We start from the raw sequence: 21396 nt of genomic DNA on the forward strand, positions 1-21396 counted from the left end.
GATCACTGATACCCACACATGTGACCTATGACGTCAGCACCAGCTGATCGTTTATAAGCAAAATGGCGTGTTAAAGTGTTGAGCCGAATCGCACATTAAATTTGTTGAAGCAGAATTCTTTCTCGTCTGCATCATTTACTTATTTATTATTTGTTTATGTATTTTATTGTAACCGTGATATATTTTTGCTTTGTGTATTTGGCAACTACGATGCATAATTAGTTTGTTTATGTTTCACGTGGCTTCGTGCCTGTCTTTATTTTATGTAAGAAACTGATAGTGAAAGAATTGAAATATTAGCGAAAGAATATATAGAATGTGTCATTTAAGGGCATTGATACTTGATGAGCTTGGCTTACTCAAAATCGAATGGAAAGAACAGTTGCTATCGTAAACAAATGCCACATTTCCACAAATAATCAGTATCGATATACCCATAATACGTCACTTGCAGGCATCCCATTAAGAAAGAAATATTTAATTTGCAAAAACAATTCGAAGTTTTGAAATTTAAATAGTTTTTACATTTTTTTTCACAGTAGATTACATTTAAAATAGTAATTAAGTTTTATTTTTATACTTTTAAGTAAATTTCTGACATTAACTATAATGTTGCATGGTGAATGTAGATTTTCATAAAAGTATTGTAGCCAAAACTTTATGTGCTTTTTAATGAACCGAACTTTTTCAAACAATTTTTCCCCACATAACGCGAGATCTTTTGGAATAAGGATACCCAATTAATGAAACAATAAGAAAAACCGTTATGATCTTTGAAGAATAGGCTTGGCAAACAATGTTTCGATCGCAAAAAAAAAAAAAAAAACAAGTTTGTATAAAAAGAACAGAAAGAAAGGTTAATCGGTAAAATCCTTTTCTTCCTTATATTATAACGAACACTTAATAATCACCATGCTCCAAATCATGAATCACCTCAGTCATCACATCACAGCATGAAGAGAGAGAGAAAAAAAAAGGAACCTGTTCCTTGTCCTCGAACTTTGTCACGTGAACAGAGATTTCTACCTGCTTCCGAGCCAATCACAGAGCTACAGGCGATACGGAGGAAAATTCAAATGTCTGACATTTCTTGTGAGCAAATTTAAGATTGTTCTCTCTTTATTTACTGTTGTGCTGTGATTATTACCGTGATTATTTACAATATCTTGTCAAGATTTTAATCGCTGTAGCTTAGTTGATGTTGATATTTGTTTCTTCTTTTAAAATATTCTTTGGAAATAAACCGGAACACGTGATCAGGTGAGTTGTATTTTTCTTCTAGGGTGGGAGATGCAACCGGTAGCATTTCTGATGCTGAACGTGCTTTTGTTTACATGCAAACTGAAAATAACAAAAGCACGCTGATTTGATATTTTTTTAAGTATAGATAAAAATGTAATATTATAAGACAATATTACTTACATTTTAATAAATATCAATTTATGGTTTAATTTTTATATGATTTTATTTTATTTCGAATTTATTAAAATTAATTGCTTTCTAAACTTTTGAATTTTTTTGATCTGCAATTCTTAAGGAAAATTATTTATTTGGTTATTACATTTGTTATTTATAATTTATTGCTATTTTATTTTAATTTTTTATTTATTAATTTACTGCTATTTTATTTTAATTTTTTATTTATTAATTTACTGCTATTTTATTTAAATTATTTATTTTTACGGCCAATTGTTATTTCTGTTTCATTTTAAATTTTGGTTGATTTTTAATTGAATAAGATTTGATTTTATACGCCGAATTTTATGAAATTGTTGACTTTTTTTTAATCTCCAATTTTAGCAAAAATTATTTATTTGACTGTTACATTTGTTATTAATCTATTTATTGCCATCATTTATTTATTTATTTTATGTGGCGAAGTGTTGATAAAATTTCTTGGAAAAATAATACTAATGTATGAAAATTTATTTAACTTCTTAATGAGATGAAAATTTTTAAACTGACATCAAATTTGTTAGTTGGAGAATTATTTTTTCTTATAGTCCCTATAATATTTAATACAGTGTCAAGACCCCATTTTTTCTTAATTGTGCTTTTTTTTTTAATTGTGCTAAAATTTGCTGTTTTGTACACAAGTATATTTCTGATGTGCTGTTGATTATTGCCACTTCAGAGCGAGAAATAACCTCAGTTAAGCTACAATGAATTGCATATTAAAATAAGAAATAATTTTCTCTCTCTTTAAAATTAGGTGCTTTTAATTTGCTTATATAAAACATAATGGCATTTGAATATTCGTATTTTTATTTCTTTGATTATATGAAAGAAATAAAATGGGCCAGATCAGTCCCGTTTTGAACTTCTTATTTTATCTCCCAAAATTTTTTAATAAGTTAATGAAATATGAAAAGTTAATTTAATTTAAAGTTTAACTCGGATATTTAAATTGACTCATTCAAAAGTAAATGTTATAATATTTTTCAATAAATAATGCAAAAAGAAAAAAGAAATTCAAACCTAAATATAGAATTTGCCCTATTGCAACAATTATTGAATATATTTTAATGAAATCAGCCTATGCACTGTTAAATTGTTTACGTTAAAAGGATAAACTAAAATTTTAAAACATTTATATCATTTTATTCAGTTCATAAATTTTCAATTTTTTTTCAATAAAAAATTGTTTTAGACATACAGAAAGTAATCCCCAAGGTATGGGACACTAGGCTATATTTAATGTAAACTGCTTTTTTAAACTAAATTTAAGATTTTTTTTATACTTTTTAAATTATTAACATTCAAAAGCATTTGTGTTGAAGATATGCAGTGAACTTGATTTAAAAAAAAAATTGGCTTCAAAAATATTGAGATGGAAATAAAAGTCGCTCGAGTGCTCAAAAATAGGCTCCCATTCTCAAGACTAAACAAATGGTTTGCTTTGTGTGTGAGATTCATTCAGTTGAAGATATGTAATGTTTGCTGTGATTCTTCTTTAACTTTCTTCTTTATTCTTTGATTCTTTAAAAACTTTGACTTTGATTCTTTAAAAATATGCCGGTCCCAAAAGTTAAGGAGGAAGTGTTGAACCTAAAACATAACAAAACCTAACAAATGCCTGACAAATATTAAACCTAATTAATTATGGTTGATGAAATTAATTTGTGACTGATGAAAGTGATTTGTGACTGATAAAAATTAACATGTAAAAAGTGGTCCGAGTTAGGCAATTCTAATCTACCAGGAAAATAACCAGTCTTAGAATTGTCCGTAACAGTACATCTATTATAATTATTTGCTATAAAAATTTCAATTTTGGTGAAACTTTTACATGTTTCCATCCTCAATCAATGGTATTTTCTTGCTCACAAAATCTAATATTTGACAATATAAATAAAAAAGAAATCAAAAGTTTCGGATTAAAAATTGCATGGTATGCATAAAATGTAGTCTGAATTTACATCGATTTTTTTTTCTTCTAAATACCCGGAAAAGTCAGCGAATTTTTTTTTACTGAAATTTGGTGGAGACCCTGATTTCTGTCAGCATTTAAAAACATCACCTAATATTTATTGGATAAAACAAGGTATTTTTGTCCATTAATGTATAGTTTAAGAAATACTTATATGAACATCATGGAGAGAAAAAACAAAACTGTTATTAAAATTTTATAACCGTCGTTGAGCAGCCGACCCAATTTTTAGAGTTTAGGACTACTATTGTAGCCTTGTAATTTTGAACTCAACCCAGAAGAAAAAGGATCAAATATTGGGAGAAATTTTGCTTTCGTGAAAGACTCGGTTAGTCTGGCTGCACGGAGACTCTAACCCATGATCCGTTTACAATCGGGGATCTTCTACGTCAGCACTGTGGTCGGTGCGAGCCGGGTGCAAAACTCGTATCGACCAGCTATCGCTGGTATTTAAACCCGGTTTACTTCATTGGGAGGCGAATGCTCCCAATGAGGGATATGCGAGGGCTTGCCATCAAAATTTGACAAATCATTACTCATACTCACGTAAACTCAATGCGAAATATTAAAACTAGTTTGATTGCCTAGTGAATTTTGGAGGAGATTAAGATACTGCTTTTCAATTCTAAATCTGTTTAATCCTTAAATAAAACAGGTTTTGATGTTTAGTTTTAGTCACTGCTTTCTTAGTAGTGTACACAGATAATGTAATTTTACACGAATAATATAATTTTTCTTATTGAAACTGCGAATTAAAAATGTATTGAGGTTGCATTTCGTTCTTTAGTGTCGAAGTCTACTTTGTTCATTAAAATGTGCGTGTTTTTGTTCAAAATGTTGATATGGAATTTATTTGTTCATTTATTTTCAGAGATCACACAAGACCGTAGCTATTTTCATTGACGACATTTACTCATAAAAAAATAATAATAATTATAATTGTTATAGAAAATTGATCTGCACATCTTTTCGACCGATTACGCAATTTGAGGAGAAGGTAAAACTTGGTGCAATTTACAAAAAGTTGGTGCACAATTGCGCAATTTTTTAATAAGAAGTATTTTTAAAAAAACGACGATGCAATTATACTTCTAACCTGAATATGTAATTTCGATTATACTGTTTAAAAGAAACTTGAAATAATAAAAAAAAATAAGTAAAATTTATACTTTAGAAGTTTTAATGATTTAAAAAATTAAAGTTCATTGAACTTTTTAGAGCCTGGAACTTCATTTTCACGTTCGTTTTTTTTGTTGTTTTCATTATTGTTATTATTTCATGAATTATTATTATTATTTTACGAATTATTATTATTATTTTATGAATTATTTCATGGTTAGCTGCAAAGACAGCTTCTAATAATTTTGTAGATCTCCTTTTCTTCTCCTGTTACTTCCAATTTTTTCTTATCCTTTAAAACCATCTTCATGATTAATTAATATTTTAAGTCATTTGCGTCATGTCATTTAAGCCATGATTCATTTATTTTTTTATGTCGGAAGTGGTGATGGGTCAGTGGTTATGAAGAACCGGAGTTCGAACCCCAGTGGCGGTTTGAAGCCAACCCAGCTTTAGATTGATGGGTACCAGCTTGTCTGAAAAGTAAAAGCAGCTTGTGCGCAACTATAATCACATTGATACCGTTCGGGTTAAACGGGTTCGAATCCCAGGTACGAATCCGCTTCCAGTTTGTACCGATCACATTGCTGACGTGTAATATCCTCAGTGGTAAACGGATCATGGGTTAGAGTCCCTTTGCCGTCAAGCTAACCGTGGGAGGTTCTCGTGGTCTTCCTCTCCATGTAACGCAAATGCGGATTAGTTCCATTATAAAAGTCCCCCACGAAGGCTAAATTTCTCCCAATACTTGATCCAGGAGTTCCCTTATCTTCTAGATTGGGTTCAAAATTATAAGGCTAAGGAGTTAAATATTAGTAGTCGTAAACCCAAAAAATTGGGTCGGCTGTTCAAAGACTGTTATGAAATATAAAATAAGATACATTCCGTGAAGCCTTAACCTCCGTGACTCCTCTGGCCCACAAAGGGTTGTTTCGGGAACTAGCAAACAAATTTTATTTAAATTTCGTACTTTTCTACACAAAAAGAAGAAAAAAATGCCTTAGCCACTAAGAGGCTGCAAAGCCAGTACTAATGGCAACTTGTGTTGTTAATTTGAAATCAACAAATCCTAGATAAGTAAAGACGATTCATAGAAGAAAAAAAATTATATCTCAAGTTCAAAGTTCAAAGAACCACATTAAGTTACATAAAAGTAGGGGGGTGGGAGGAATTGAAAATTCTGAAGTGCAAAAAAATGTATACGTGAAGATCATAATAAATTTGTGATTAAAAAATTTATGCACATGAGAAAATTTGATGCAAGAAATACTAAAACTAGTAAACAACTTAAAAAATATACTGTAAATATGAAAATCAAAATATTATAATATAAAATCCAAAACTGAAATTAGCATTTCGCTGCTAAATATGGAAACAAGAATCAATATCGTCAAATTCTAATAAAACTTTCTTAAAATGATGACAGTTGCTTATAGACGGCAATTCTAATGGCAAATTATCATATAAAGCTAAATGTTTTCGGTAAATTTCTTTGAGCGCCAACCGGAAGGGTAAAGGAGTTGACCTCACTTCGGAAAGGTCCTGAGTACGAATCCCGGACAAGGCATGGATGTTCTTTCATTCTCTGTACTATTTGTCCTTACTGTGGGGCAACATTGGCCCTGAAAGAGTGGCCAACAAATATGCCCTACTATTATCTGAATGACGAAAGTCAATTGGGTGCGCATTGGAATTTTTTTTATTTTTTATTACGTATAGTTGGAAGTTCAAAAATTGTAGCAGAACGTTTGTTTGAAATATTTCCTTTCTTTAGAATGACGTAGCGATTTATTTTGAAAGAGATTTAAAATTATATAATCAATGTGAGTAGCGTTTTTAAAAAGTGCTTAAAGGTGTTTACTTTTGATTTTCGTTTTTTAAAAGCCCTTAAAGGTGCTTTTCATATGGAGATTTTAAAAAGTGCTTAATTTTCCCTTTTTCAAAATGGTATTTTTTCTATACTATGTTGATTTTTGCTACGAATTATGCAAAAAGACGCAGCTCACATTGTTCTATTCAACGTTTTCTCAATTAATTCAACCCCAATCTATTTCGGCGTATTGCCAGTCCGTATCGTATGAAAACGCCATTCGTTTTACATGATTCAAAATTTCATAATTTTTGTCAATCGTCAAAAACAATGCCATAAGTTTTTTTTTTTTTTTTGACATGACGGTTAAAACAAGATTAAACTGTCAATTGTCAAAGACTTTCCAACCCTGCCTAATTATATATTTTTTAAAGTGCTGAAAAATATTTTCTGAGTGCTTGAAAAGTGCTTAAAAGGTGCTTATTTTTTGTTGAACAATTTGGCTACGCACCCTGATAATGCTTTAGCTATTTATTTTTTTACCACAGGTGAAGATTTTCTGCCTCTACCTGTAAAAAAACTATATGCCTAAAAATCTTAATTTTTTTTCTTCAGAATTTAAATGATTTGGTAAAATTGTAACTTTTCTTTCTTTTTTTTTGCCTATAAAACCTTTTTTTTTTCATCAAATAACAATTATTTTAAATTACAAAGCGATGATCATCACACTCATTTGTCAGATCATGGTGAATAAATTTTTAGCAATTTAAATTTTTTTTTTTTTTTTTTTTTTTTTTTTTTTTTAAAAAACTGTCAACTTTTTAAGAAAAAAAAAATGAATTTTTAGCAATTTATATGAAAATAATTGGTGAATAAATTTTTAGCAATTTAAATTTTTTTTTTTTAAAAAAACTGTCAACTTTTTAAGAAAAAAAAAATGAATTTTTAGCAATTTATATGAAAATAATTGGTGAATAAATTTTTAGCAATTTAAATTTTTTTTTTAAGAAAAACTGTCAACTTTTTAAGAAAAAAAAAATTAATTTTTAGCAATTTATATGAAAATAATTGGTGAATAAATTTTTAGCAATTTAAATTTTTTTTTTTTAAAAAAAAACTGTCAACTTTTTAAGAAAAAAAAATGAATTTTTAGCAATTTATATGAAAATAATTGGTGAATAAATTTTTAGCAATTTAAATTTTTATTTTTAAAAAAAAAACTGTCAACTTTTTAAGGAAAAAAAAATGCATTTTTAGCAATTTATATGAAAATAATTGGTGAATAAATTTTTAGCAATTGAAATTTTTCTTTAAAAAAAAAAAAAAAAAAAACTGTCAACTTTTTAAGAAAAAAAATTTGTCAACTTGTTTTGTTTTGTTAGGAAAATTTTTCTAGTGGCAGCAAAATTTACGCTTAAAAGTTTGTGTCTTGATTCAGTAATTTTATTTTAAAGTCATCTTGTCGTGTTATATAAATAATTCAAGCAAATATATAAAATGTTACTTTGTTCCAGTTTTCCCATTTTAAGGCTTAAAAGCAGGGTTCGTCACTTGAGTTAAAAAAAAAATTGCAAAGTGTATTATTTAGAGAAAAAAAGTTACTACATAACTATATCTATAATTATTACCTCAAAAGCTGTTCCATTGGTTGGAAGAAACTGGTCGAAAAATTTACTACATAACTACATCTATAATTATTGCTTCAAATACTGCTAATTATTGTTGATTAGTTGACATTTTGTCTGGAAGAAACTGGCCGAAAAGGAAGACAAAAAATAAAAATGATTGAATAGCAATATAAAACCCCTTGAAATGTCTGCATTGTATCATAACAAAAATTAAATAGCTTATAAACATTTGACTGGGTATGTATTTACCTCCTTATTTCATTTAAAAAAATAATTATTGAAATTTCAGATTAAATATATTATTAACAAAATAACAAATTAAAAATATTAACATTGACTTGAGAATTTTTCTGAGCGAGAGATTACAGATGAGTTAAGATGAGAGAGATTTTCCATTAATAAGAGAGTATTGTCATTAATGGCAAAAAATAATCGAAACTTTATAAATATCTTCTAATATACATTGATTACCACAATCTGTAAATTGATTAACATCTGCATGTTAATTTGTGCAGTTGGATCAGTTTAACAATGAATTTGCATGGTTCATTACCGATAGGCTTAGGAGCAATCACTTAATAAGAGAAATTCTCCATTAATGAGAGTATTGTCATTATGGTAAAAAAAATAATCGAAAATTTATGAATATCTAGCATATGTTTGATAACCATCATCTGTAGGTACATTTATTAAAATCAACATGTTAATCTGTGCAGTTGGATCAGTTTAGCAATGAATTTGCATGGTTCATTACCGATAGGCGTAAGAGCAATCACTTAATGAGAGAGATTCTCCATTAATGAGAGTATTGTCATTATGATAAAAAAAATAATCGAAAATTTATGAATATCTAGCATATGTTTGATAACCATCATCTGTAGGTACATTTATTAAAATCAACATGTTAATCTGTGCAGTTGGATCAGTTTAGCAATGAATTTGCATGATTCATTACCGATAGGCTTAAGAGCAATCACTTAATGAGAGAGATTCTCCATTAATGAGAGTATTGTCATTATGGTAAAAAAAATAATCGAAAATTTATGAATATCTAGCATATGTTTGATAACCATCATCTGTAGGTACATTTATTAAAATCAACATGTTAATCTGTGCAGTTGGATCAATTTAGCAATGAATTTGCATGGTTCATTACCGATAGGCTTAAGAGCAATCACTTAATGAGAGAGATTCTCCATTAATAAGAGTATCGTCATTATGGTAAAAAAAAAGAATCGAAAATTTATGAATATCTAACATATGTTTCATTAGCTTTATCTGTACATTTATTAAAATCAGCATGTTAATCTGTGCAGTTGGATCAATTTAACAATGAATTTGCATGGTTTATTACCGATAGGCTTAGGGCAATCACTTAATGAGAGAGATTCTCCATTAATAAAATTATTCTCATTATGGTAAAAAAAATAATCGAATATGTAGAATTAGATATATAGAATTAGATATTTATGAATATCTAACATATGTTTGATTACCACTATCTGTACATTTGTTAATGCGTGTTAATCTGTACTGTTAAACTAGCTTAGCAATGAATTTGCTTGGTTCGTTCGTTGGTGATCGATTTAATTTACGACAATCACTTTTAATTTGGACCTGAGACAATATACAACTTCTTTTGTCCTAATTATGAAAATAAATTAAATTTTTTCGTATTGTATTATTAATAAGAAATTTCTGTCATCATGACAAAAGACACTAAATATCAAAATCATGAATATTTAATAATTGTTTAATTTCCTAGGGTTACTGCCAGCGGATTGAGAATTAATTATGAGCTCGTTCGTTTCACAAGATGACAAAAAAACTAAAACATCGTTTTGGGGTAAATTGTTCAAGACATCGAAAAAATCTGAGAAAAAAAGTGATGAATCCTTCTTAAGACAAAGTTTTTTGCACAGTAGTTTCCATTGTTCGAAACCCACCCCTTTGGAACAAGATGACGGGGTTAATTTTACGACCCTAGACAACAGTGATTTGATGGAAATGCATAAAGATGCTGGCATAATATTCGTGAATAAGAATCATGTTTCGCAAATGCTGGCTAAAGAAGATGGGAAACATGTTCAGTTTGTTCCAACTCCAATGAATAAATACTATAAAGTTAACACTAAAGCTGCTCCGTCTAAAAAGAATAAAAAAGATGAAGACAAGGAAAACATTGATAGGACTAAAAATATTAAGCCTGCTAGGCCTATTTTGCGTGTGGGTAAAAGCCAAGAAAATTTGGCTCAAAAACTTGTATTTTCAGATAGTCAAGCTATTAGTGAAACAAACGCTAAGAGATTGGTAAATGTGAGTTACTACGATGGTCCAGAAATAAAAAGAACGCCAACCATGCAACGAACATCTACGAAATTGGCTTTATTTGATAGAAAGAATGGATCAATGCCTCATTTAAACGTGTCAGGCATTACAAAGTATGGAACTTTACCCAAAAATGCTAAATTTAATAGAGAAGTATGCAATGGAGAACAAATTCACACGGGTGTAAGTTCTCAAATGTTTGATAATGGAGGAAGTCAAACATATGTGACAAAACCTAGATCATGTGAGCAATTAAACATTCCGGGTGAATATAGTTCTCGGAACTTACCTCATTTTTCTGATCAGATATTGAATATACATCAAATGAGAGATCGATCTAGGCAGATTGTTTCACATAGGCTAAGTTTGGGTGAACCTATTATATCTTCAAACTCACAGCAATTCCCAAAAAGTTCGGTACCTAGTTCCGGGTTATCATGGCAAAATCAACTTAACACTAGAAACATTAGCAATTCTAGTAAGACTAATGAAATCAGATCAAATCTGAATCTCACGTCAATTCAAAATCAATCACAAGGGTATTTTCAAAACAACAAAAAAACTAAATTTTCAAACAGGGTTCTTGCAGAAAATGTCAATCGAAAAATTGATTTATATCCTAACAAGGCTATCAATGAAATCGGTTTACCCTTAGCTCAGAAAAAGAGAAACAGTTGGAATTTCTCCAAGAAACAAAGGTCGAGATCTGAGAGTCCTCATTACATTCCCTTGGCAGAAACTTACACTTCTAGCGTACCATTTCGACTAGACACTCAAATGAAATTTCCGCAACAAAGTTATGTTTCCAATGCCACCAACTCCCACATCCAGATACCAGCCTCTAACTATCAACAACAGCCGTTCTCCAAAAAGAATGTTATTAGAAGTAGATCAAGTGAAGCTGTCCAGAGATGTCCTTTTGTTCCACCCGAAAGATTAAAACAGAATTACTTTCAGAATGATGTGGGACATACCTCTGAACAATATCGGTATATAAGCCGAACTAAGAAGCAAGCTATTGTCACCAGAATGTATAGCCAGAAAAGAATGCTTGTCAATAAACTTTGTAAATACAAGAGCAAAGACTGTGATGAAGGCTTTTCATCGATGGCAGATGACGAATGCAGTTTTAACTGTAGTTGTTCCAGCTGTTCCACGAGGTTAACTAGAAAGTACGGGAAATATCAAGCCAATGCAGACGATAGATTCTTTTTCATAAGAACGGATGATTTCGAATCGAAAGAAGAAAGACATTTGGAAACTGTTTTAGAGAGTCCAATTCGTATTAATAAGCCTAGTGATGTCGTTCAAAGTGAAAAAGATACCGAAACGAATCATGGTGCTTCATGGTATGAATGTAATGACTCCTTGTGTAAAACGCCCGTTAAAAACAACACAGCGCAACCACAAGCTTTAAACAAAAAAATAGAAAACATTTATGAAAATATTACTCAAATTATTAACAGCGCTACTAAGCAAAATTACAGCTCTCAGGAAATAAAACAAATGATTTCTACTCCAATTTCTAAAAGCGAAAAATTGAAAGCAAAGTCAAATGTTCCAAGAGCTTTATTCCATGCAGATGAAATCAAACACAAAGAGTCAATTACGCCAATAGATCGGGAAAAGAAGGCAATTACATCGCCTTTGAAGTCGCCACCATTTTTTAGCGACTCGGTTATATTGTTGCAAGAAATTTTTCAGAAGCTTTCACTAGAATGCAGAGAATTACTGAAACCGAGTGTTCTATCCAATCTGTCTGCCGATTCTGGCAAGCATGATGTTTCAGAAAGCTCGACAAGTTCTGGAGACAAATATGTTAACGACTTAGTCAGAAGTCTAAAATCAGAAGAAATCAGTGAAGGGGAGTTTGCGAACATCATCGGGAATATTGCCCAGAACATATTCTTAGAGGCGAAAGCGAAACAAGTTAAGCCTCTTCTAGAAAAATCTTTATCGCTTCCAGACATCGCCAAAATGGAACATTCCTCGCCTAAACCTATTCAACAAGCTTCATCTTTGACTGAAAACAGCTTTTTGGAAAAATGTACTAATGACCAGAAGCCCGTTTCAAAGTCAAATAGTTATCGTCTAACCATTAAATCGTCAAATGTCTCCCAAAATGGTGCATCTGAATCTGAAAACATGGCATTACAAGAAAGGAACTTGCCCGATGGTTGGAGTAGATCACCAACGACAATCTCTGGGCCTTTCAGTGCATCAGATGCTTCAAATGATTCGTCCCATGACGATTCGACTACATCTGAATCTGGGCTACAGTTGCTAGAAAATGCAATTAGGCTTGGTATGGGTCTGTCACCTATCAAAACAGAAGAAACTAGCTTTGTAAAAGCAGTTCAAGAGCAGCCAATTTATATACCTTCCCCAGTTAAAGTTGTCAAGCATAAGTCTAAAGATGTTCTCAGCTGCAAAGGTAATTATGACTAATGTCTTACATAATGTTGAAAAGAATTTGAGTTTGAATTTAGTATTTCTATGCTAATCACAGCTTAAGAGAACGCTATACCGCTGAAGTGATATTTAATGACAAATTTTGCTTAGCATCTATGGGTAGTTTAAGATTTTAAAGTTTAGAAAAGTGTTTTAAGATAAACCTAGAATAAATCATTAAGTATCAATAACTGAAAAAAATTTTCGAAACATCAAAATGCAAACAGGTTATTACAGGATTATTTTCCCACTCCGTTATCCCGTGTAAATATTACCATAATTTGTTTGCATTTTTAATTTTTTTAAACTTTTTCTAAAGAGGACAGCACCAATGGAAAAGACCTGATGTTTAGTAACCAATTTTAGTACTTTAATTTATTCTTTTAAGTTCGGAAAAATCTTATACAATACGACATAAATTAAAAAAATTTTAAATGGTGTCATTAAACAACAAAATAAAACTTTAACAGAGTAATTATCTCCATTTTTCAGTTTCTGTATCTCCAATTGCATGTAGATCCAATTTTTTACATGAGACCATAAGCAAAAATTCTGTAAGACATTTTTTTTTAAAATTGTTTTTAAAAGTAAATACGAACTGGCATAATATTGTGTGACATTTTTATGAAAAATAGCGTAACTTAAGAATTACAAAGTTTTGTCTTACGGAATCGTTCTTCTAAATTTTCTGAATAACATGAAAAATTAAAATAAGTTTCCTATTGTTGAAATAAAATGCTAATGAATAATTTTTTTAGAGATTTATCAACCTGTCTTAGAGTTGGGAAAGAGGGCAACAAGTAAGCTCTAATCGTTCGAGATAAAAACTTTAAACTACATATTAACTTAAAAATTATGAAATTTAAACCAAGTCTTAGACTACATATTCATGGATATCTGTGTAGATGCAGAAATCTTTTGGATTACGACTATCCGCGCTGGGCAACTTACAAATTTCTTCATAGGAAGATAAAATCTCATTTGGTTTATATAGAAAATATTAATTTGCATAAACCACCAACGAAAACAGATACTTCAACTTCACCAGGTTAAGAGCTTTTATGAGTAAAATTGGTATAATGTGATTCCTTAAACTGTTATTTCACCTTTCTTGCATTTTGATATCACATTTTTCTTATGCTCTGTCTACTAACTTTTGCATCAAATATCATATTATTTGTCGTCACCTCCTTTACGGTTCAAAGTTACTTTTTATTATTTTCTTGCATAGCATATACCATCTAAAGAATTACCCTTGGAATCACTCATTGTGTGATAAAAAATATCAACAAAATAACAAGCATAAACTAAATAATTGTTATGTTATGCAAACAATTTCATAAGCAATAGCAGCTGCCATTTAGCGGTATATTTCCAAGATGTTTCCGAGAACAGGTCCTCTCTAGGATATGGCATGTTTTCGAACTTAATTGAGACTTCACTGCACAAAATATACAATATCAAGTAAGAAGGCATGAATTTCTTACATCCTAACTGTGTCAGCTAAACTTAAAAATGCAAAACTCTCATTTTTAAAAATAAAAAAAAGTGGAGATGACTGGTTTTTGGACTCATCGATTCAACCAGCTGCGAGGCAGTTGAAGACTATAATTTCTTTTTAGAAAATTATTCTTTAATACCTGCGAAGAATAAGATTTTTAAAAAAAAAGTTGTTCAAAAATTGCACATTTTTCAATTTTCAAGCACTAGACATCTGAAGAGTTAAATTTATGGAAGAAAAAGAAAACAATAATTAGAATAAAATGTCAAAGTTTAGCAAAAAACAAAACTGTGTATTAATTCGTCTAAGAAAAATTATCTCCAGTTTCTTTTCAAAAATATTGAGAACATATTTTTAATATTACAGGAAAACTGAAACTAAAAATCTATCACAATGCTGGGATGGTGACAATACACAGTAAGTATTTTTAATAAATTTCTAAGTACTTAATAACTGAAGCGCATTTCTTCCTAATCATATTCACAAACAAAACTCAGGTCATTTTAAAAACCTTTTATAAAATACTTGAAAACTTCAATTTTTATGTGCCAAAGTATGTTGGTAAAATTTTGCTGAACTGTAATCGTTTTAAGGAATTTAACAAGGAATTACCTTTTTTACTGGAGGGGGGGGGGGGTTATTCAATTATAAAATAAAGAAAATGCTTTGTTTATCCGATCGAAATATTTAATTGTAATCGGTTAAGACTAATTTAGACAGGTGCTAATATCTAGTGATGATTTAAAAAATATAAGTTCAACGCTGATAAATATATGGTATCTAAAATTAGCTTTCCTTACAACAAACATACCGTTAAATTAATCTTTAACTTTTTTTGGGGGACGGGGAATAATCTATGCATATTCATTTAAAAAGATTTTTTTTAAAAATAATTTTAGAATTTAAATTAAAATTGTAAAGTAAATCCTTAATGATGATCAAACAGAAGATTTTTTTTTTCCTTTAATTCTCCAAAATATAAAGCTACTAACTTTAATCTTCATTGTAATATTTGTTTCAATATCTTTTTCCAAATTATAGTTTTTTCTTTTCTTTTTAATGTGACTTTGTTCTAATTTAAAATAAGTTTTTTTTTTCTTGTGAAGGTGAAGCCTTCCAAAAACAATCTTAATGCGCTAATGAATAATTCATATAATGTTTTTATTTACTTATTTTTTAGTTGCGAGAGCAGCAAAACTCAGTAAACAAAATAGCAGGAGTCTTCTAAATCCATATGTAAAGGTAAACTAACTTATAAATCATTTTATTTTCAATTATATAGATTTTCATGACAGTTATTTTAATTTTATTTACTAAAGCTAAATTAAAGCATAATAATTTTTTTAATTAAGATATCCATGGTCCCTGATGAATCAAAACGAGTCAATTGGCGAACTTCTGTGCAAAAAGAACAGAAGAATCCAGTGTTCAACCAATTATTTTCGTTGTAAGTATAACAAGAACAAAAAACTAAATAATTTATTCGAACTCAAACGAAACTTTGAATATTTTGAAGTAATTAACTTCTTTCCCTTTATTTTTTAGCGAAATATTAGAAAGTGATATAGCAAAAAGATTGGTCTTTTCCGTGTGGCATCGAGACTTTGAAAAAAAGTAAGCTGAATACCAATAATTCTCCTCTTTGGTTCTTCAATATTAAATTAAGCATCAACTATGAAGTGATCAGATCACCTAAGTACGCAAGCAAGATTTGCACTGAATGTTCCACAGATAAATAAAAATGTTCCGCATTTAGAAGAATAAAAGTGTTCCTCAGATCAGATTAATTCGAATAGTAATGTGATATTTTTTAAAAAAAATATTAGAGCGAAGTCGTAATTCGTAAATCACGTGAAGAATCGTGGTTAATAAATCACGCAAATATGAGTTGCGATTCCTAATTTTCAAAACGCTAAATTAAGAACAGCGATGTATGCATAAAACATGTTACTATAAATTGCGATATGCGATTCATAATTCTCATTTTATAACACTTGCTGTAGCATCAGACACAATTTTGAGTTTATGACTACCAATGCTCAACTCCATAGCCCTGTAATGTTGAAGCCAATCCAGAATTCAAAGGAAATCCTTTAACGAGTATTGGGAGAAATTTTACCTTCGGGAAAGACTTTTTGATGGAACTAACTACTACAGAGGGTATTATACGTCTGCACTGTGGTTGGTACGAGGCAAGTAAGATATTCATGTCTACCAGGATTCGAACCCGGGTCATCTTATTGGGAGGCGAGAGCTCAATCCCCTGAGCCACCACAGCTATCATAATTCTCACGAACATATTTCACTACTTATGATTCGTAAATACTTATTTTATAACCGTCGTTGAACAGCCGACCCAATTTTGAGTTTACTACTATTAATGTTCAACTTCGTAGCCTTGAAATTTGAATAAGGAAACTCCTGGATCAAGCTTTGGGAGAAATTGCCTTCGTAGAGGACTTTGTGATTGAACTAAACAGCATTTGCGTTACGTGGAGAGGAAAACCTCCCGCGGTTAGACAGACGGCAAAAGAACTCTAACCCATGATCTGTCTACCACTGAGGATATTTTGCATCAGCAGTGTGATCGGCGCTAGCCTGGTGCGGAATTCGTATCAACCAGCAATCTCTCGGATTCGAACCCGGCTCACCTTATTGGAAGGCAGACGCTCTATTCCCTGAGTCACCAGGGCTCAGGAGTTTGAATCCGGCTGGTCGAAGAATCCTAAGTTATTGGAATAATACAGCGCAATAATTAATATCTTGTGCGTCAAAATTTTATATCTATTGAAAAATATGTCATTTCCTGTCTAATTTAGTGTGCTTCTTTATCTACATTAGTTAACAACCATATTTATCAAGAGTCTAACCATAAAGATTGCACCGTAGTCGGTAAAAATCCGTAAATTAGCTCAAAAGTAATTTACGGTTTAACATATTTCCTTTTGCATTCTATCGACATACAGTAAAAGTCATTTTCTATAGACATATTAATAAAAGTATTGCTTTTACAAATATTTTTTCCTCCTAGGCGAAGTGAATTGGTTGGTTGCATGTCTTTCAGTGTACAGCATTTTTTGGATAACTCTCATGTAAGTATAATACCAGTTTTTCTTATTTTTTTTTCTAAACAAAACTCTAAGTTTCTTTAGAAAAATCTGCAATCTGGAAAATATTCCGTTAGTTTAGTCAGGAGAGCGTCGAAATTTTAGGCTCCTCTAAAACTAATTATTTAATTCAATAAATGAATAATAATTACTGATTGAAGTAAAGAAAAAAATAAGCTATGCACTAAAAAGCACAATTAATGGAGAAACGGTACTAATTCGTTTAACAGAGGGAAATCGGTAATAAATTATTGACGTCAACGATGCTTAATTAAATTTTGGTAATATTGCTAACTGAAATTTTAGAAAAATAAGCTTTGTACAACAAAGCAAAATTAATGGAAAAAATGTACTTATTCGTTATGAGGAACCGTAAAGAATCTCTATACTATTTTTGACACCAATGATTCTTAATTTTGGTAATAATCACTACTGGCATTATTTTAATTAGTGCAGTTTTAAGAGGTAGCAAATATACACTTATGTAGGTGCAAAGTATTTTATGAGTAAATTTAGTGTCTAATAAAGCTGCTCCAATGCTGGACATTTTCATGATAGATACAGCGAAAATCAATTTTTGACGGGCCCCTCGTAGATATGAGTACAGGAGGCATCTGTCGTGAAGTTTCTTCCTCAAGACGACACCCTGACAAAGAGGAACGGGTGCAATACCCATAATGTAGAGGTGTCTCTTGAGGGTGCAGTGATCAGTAAGATCAATGATCTTCCTCAAGTCATTCCTGCTAAGCTTTAGAAGCTCTTCTTGACGTGCACCGGCAGTCATGATTTAACTCCTTGGCTTGTCTCTGACCGTCCGAGTTACGCCATTGCTCATGTTCAATATTGCCAAAGAGCTTGAAAATAGAGGCCCTGGAGGATGCGGGAGAGATTCCCAAAGCTGGTTCGAGGTTACAGAAAATCGCACTTGAGCCGGCCCTTGATAATTCATCATCCAGCTCATTTTCAGGAATACCCATGATGTGTAACATTAAAATGGGGTGTTTGTTGTGGTTCGTCCTCTTATTTAATGACCATACCTCATAGCCATTCAAAATTCAATTTTTTTATATCTGTGCTGATAAAATTTATGCATTTCCTTTTGTAGAAAATTCATGGATGGTACAGACTACTCAGGGAAGGATTTGGAACTGAGAAGCATTTTGCTGCACATACAAACAAAAATGCCTGCCCAATTAAACATAAGGAAAAGAAACGAAACAAAGAATGTCAAGATGCCTGAAAATTCAAATCACTAACAGTTTTTTAGTTATTTAAAAATCTATGTATAGTGTTTAAGCAGTGCTGCTTAATAATGAATGTATAATCAAAATGATATGTTTATTCATCAATGTTCTGCAATAATTTAGTTAAAATACTAGCTGTTCTCTTTTGATATTGTTTTATTTCAAAATGACGATATGATTGGTGTTTTCTACACTAGGGAGAGCTGCACGCTCTTGACTGCCGATACTACCGGGTTACTGTAGAGAACCCCACAGATAGAGGACAGTACCATCAATTCGTGAGGCCATTTCCTCAATTTAGACATAGACCTGAAAGGGAAAAAATTTTTCTTCAGATCCCTAAACCATGAGACTTTCAATGCCACAGATTTTACGAGTGCATATACTGCAACTGCATGAACTCGGTAGGTCTTAACGAAGTCAGGGTTCGTACCCGGCCCCTGCATACCAGAGTTCGATTCTCTAATCACAGCCCTAAAACTAATTTGTTATTTGATTGAATTGATGTAGCTTCCTTTGAACGTAGGATATTTTAATAAAATGGTGGTGTATTAAATGAAAATTGTTTAAACTATAAGGGTTTAATTTTTTATCATCCAATAACTGTACGTGCACTCATCCTTCATAGAATCTCTTAAACTTTTCGATATTGGGTGAGAAATTTTATCTTTTAACAAATGTTAGAAATTGTTTGCAATTCCTGTCATAATATGGTATTGAAAAAAAAAGAGGGGGATATATTTTCAGTATTGAAAACTTCATAATTTACTCTTAATTTGTTTGTACTCATTTTTTTTCTGCACTTTGATAAATTACTAATATAGTTGAAAGAGAACTGGCCATGAAGGGTTTAAACCATTCAAATAATTTGTTTTTCTTCAATATTTTAAAGAAAAAATCTCACAATATTATAAAGTAAACAAATTACACAATAAGAAAGTTATCCTGCCACAATTTGTTTGAATTTTGATACTTAAAAAAAAAAATTTAGCATTTCAAATTTCACGGCTTATTCTAGGATTACCTGAACTCCTTTTTCTCTAAGCTTTAAAATACTAATTGAAAAGAATTTGAAACGGAATGTTTCTCCTGCAGTATAGCGTCCTTTCTCCTTGGTTACTCTGTAGTTGAGTGAAATCATCCTAGGTGAATGAGATCACGTTGATGAGCAGTTTTTACTAGCTGTTTAATTAAAAAATGCATAGACAAATAAGTGTCATACTTTATTTTATATTTAAGCAAAATCGAACAAACTAAAATTAAATGAAAATTATGGACAGTTCAAATCTAGTAATAAAATGCTTTATATTAGTATTGGTTAAAACTTTGTGAAACAAATTAACTTGCTTCAAGATACACTGTTTGTTCAAATGAAACAAAATGTATAAATTAGCACTTACAAATATTACATCATTCCTTACAAATATCCATTATGGTATCATTCCTTAGAAATATTGAATCTATATAAAACATGTTAAACTTCAGTACATAAAAATAGCAAACAATCACAACCAAATTAGCACAACAGAAAATTATAAATAAGCATAACAGAAAATAAATATTTTAACTAAATAAACAAATTTGTTTCATCACTCATAGCGATTTACTTATAAGGCATTATAATAAAACAAAATCCTTACAAAAAAATGTTTACAATTAAATAAATAACATTTTTATTCCGAATGATAATAATTTAATAAAGAAAAAAAATATTTCGTAGCTAAATACGTTTGTTTCACCTTTTTTTTAAAAAATAAAACGAGATACGAAATAAATACATATGTTTGACAACTACAATTGTAACAAATCTTTTATTACAAAGCATGACTAGAAATCAATTGCACTTATATCACTATTTAAATAAAACAACAAATTATACAACCCATTACCAAATAGCGTTAACAGTTTTAAAAATAATATTTTTCCCCATATAATCTAATTCAAAGCTAGATTGTTGTAAACACAGGAGAAAATTATTTAATATACAGTAAAATCTCAATTAAAGAAGCTTTTTAATACATTTAATTAAAAAGAAATTCCAAAAAATTTTATTTTCTTCTTTTAAACTTTTTTTTACACATTCACTTAGTTTTGCATTTTTCCCATCATCAATAATATCCTGTCATAATTGAGCTGTAAGTTTAGCACCCCCCCCCCCAAAAAAAAATGAATAAAACACTATCTTCATACTGCATGACTACTTAGAATTTATCATTTTATGGCAATAATAGATAAACGCTTTGTTGGAAGTTGGTTGCTTTAGTTAATCTAAATCAGTTTCAATAATCTTAGTTTTAATCTTTTTAAAAAAAGTATTTTTATTTTGAAAAAAATTCTCAAGAGTGAAAAAAGTCTTTCATTTTAGAATAGTATATATATTTTAATCATTTGTAACTTTTACATGAGTTATTAATTTTAAAAATATGTTCCAATAAAATTTCCCATATATTTCACAAGTTTTGCAAAAAACTTCTAAATTTTTTTTTAAAAAGGGAACTTTTTTAAAAATTAAAAACATTAAAAGGGGAAGAAAATTAAACGCTAAACTGATTAACTTACATAAGATGCTTAATTATTGCATGTGACTAATGTTTAGCATTAAAATATCTTCTGAATTTATATATTTTCTTTTATTTAAAAGGTTTCATTTGTAATTTTTGTTTTTAAATCAGTGATGCATTTTTACAAAAATCTATACTTTAGTAAATGTTGGCAATGATAGATACTGATCTAATTCTCATATACTGCATAGCCAAATTCAGTAAACTAAAAATCAAC

At 30.2% G+C, this 21396-nt stretch overlaps 1 protein-coding gene across 2 annotated transcripts; it reads left to right on the top strand.

The window, feature by feature from the left end:
- Positions 1 to 983: 983 nt before the first annotated feature.
- On the top strand, positions 984 to 18762 carry LOC107452082 (uncharacterized). Of its 2 annotated transcripts, none has more exons than XM_016068388.4 (8): positions 984 to 1092; positions 9753 to 12749; positions 14634 to 14684; positions 15448 to 15509; positions 15620 to 15714; positions 15813 to 15881; positions 17299 to 17359; positions 18480 to 18762. In XM_016068388.4, the coding sequence occupies exons 2-8, from the start codon at positions 9782 to 9784 to the stop codon at positions 18612 to 18614; spliced, it is 3441 nt and encodes a 1146-aa protein (XP_015923874.3). In that variant the 5' UTR covers positions 984 to 1092; positions 9753 to 9781; the 3' UTR covers positions 18615 to 18762. The 2 variants fall into 2 exon arrangements, with proteins under 2 accessions (XP_015923874.3, XP_015923864.3); XM_016068378.4 differs by having other exon boundaries at positions 1044 to 1260.
- Positions 18763 to 21396: the final 2634 nt, after the last annotated feature.

The sequence above is a fragment of the Parasteatoda tepidariorum genome, chromosome 10 (assembly GCF_982258835.1).
Source record: "Parasteatoda tepidariorum strain Cologne lab strain chromosome 10, Ptep-v5.0, whole genome shotgun sequence".
In the NCBI taxonomy this organism is placed as follows: domain Eukaryota; kingdom Metazoa; phylum Arthropoda; class Arachnida; order Araneae; family Theridiidae; genus Parasteatoda; species Parasteatoda tepidariorum.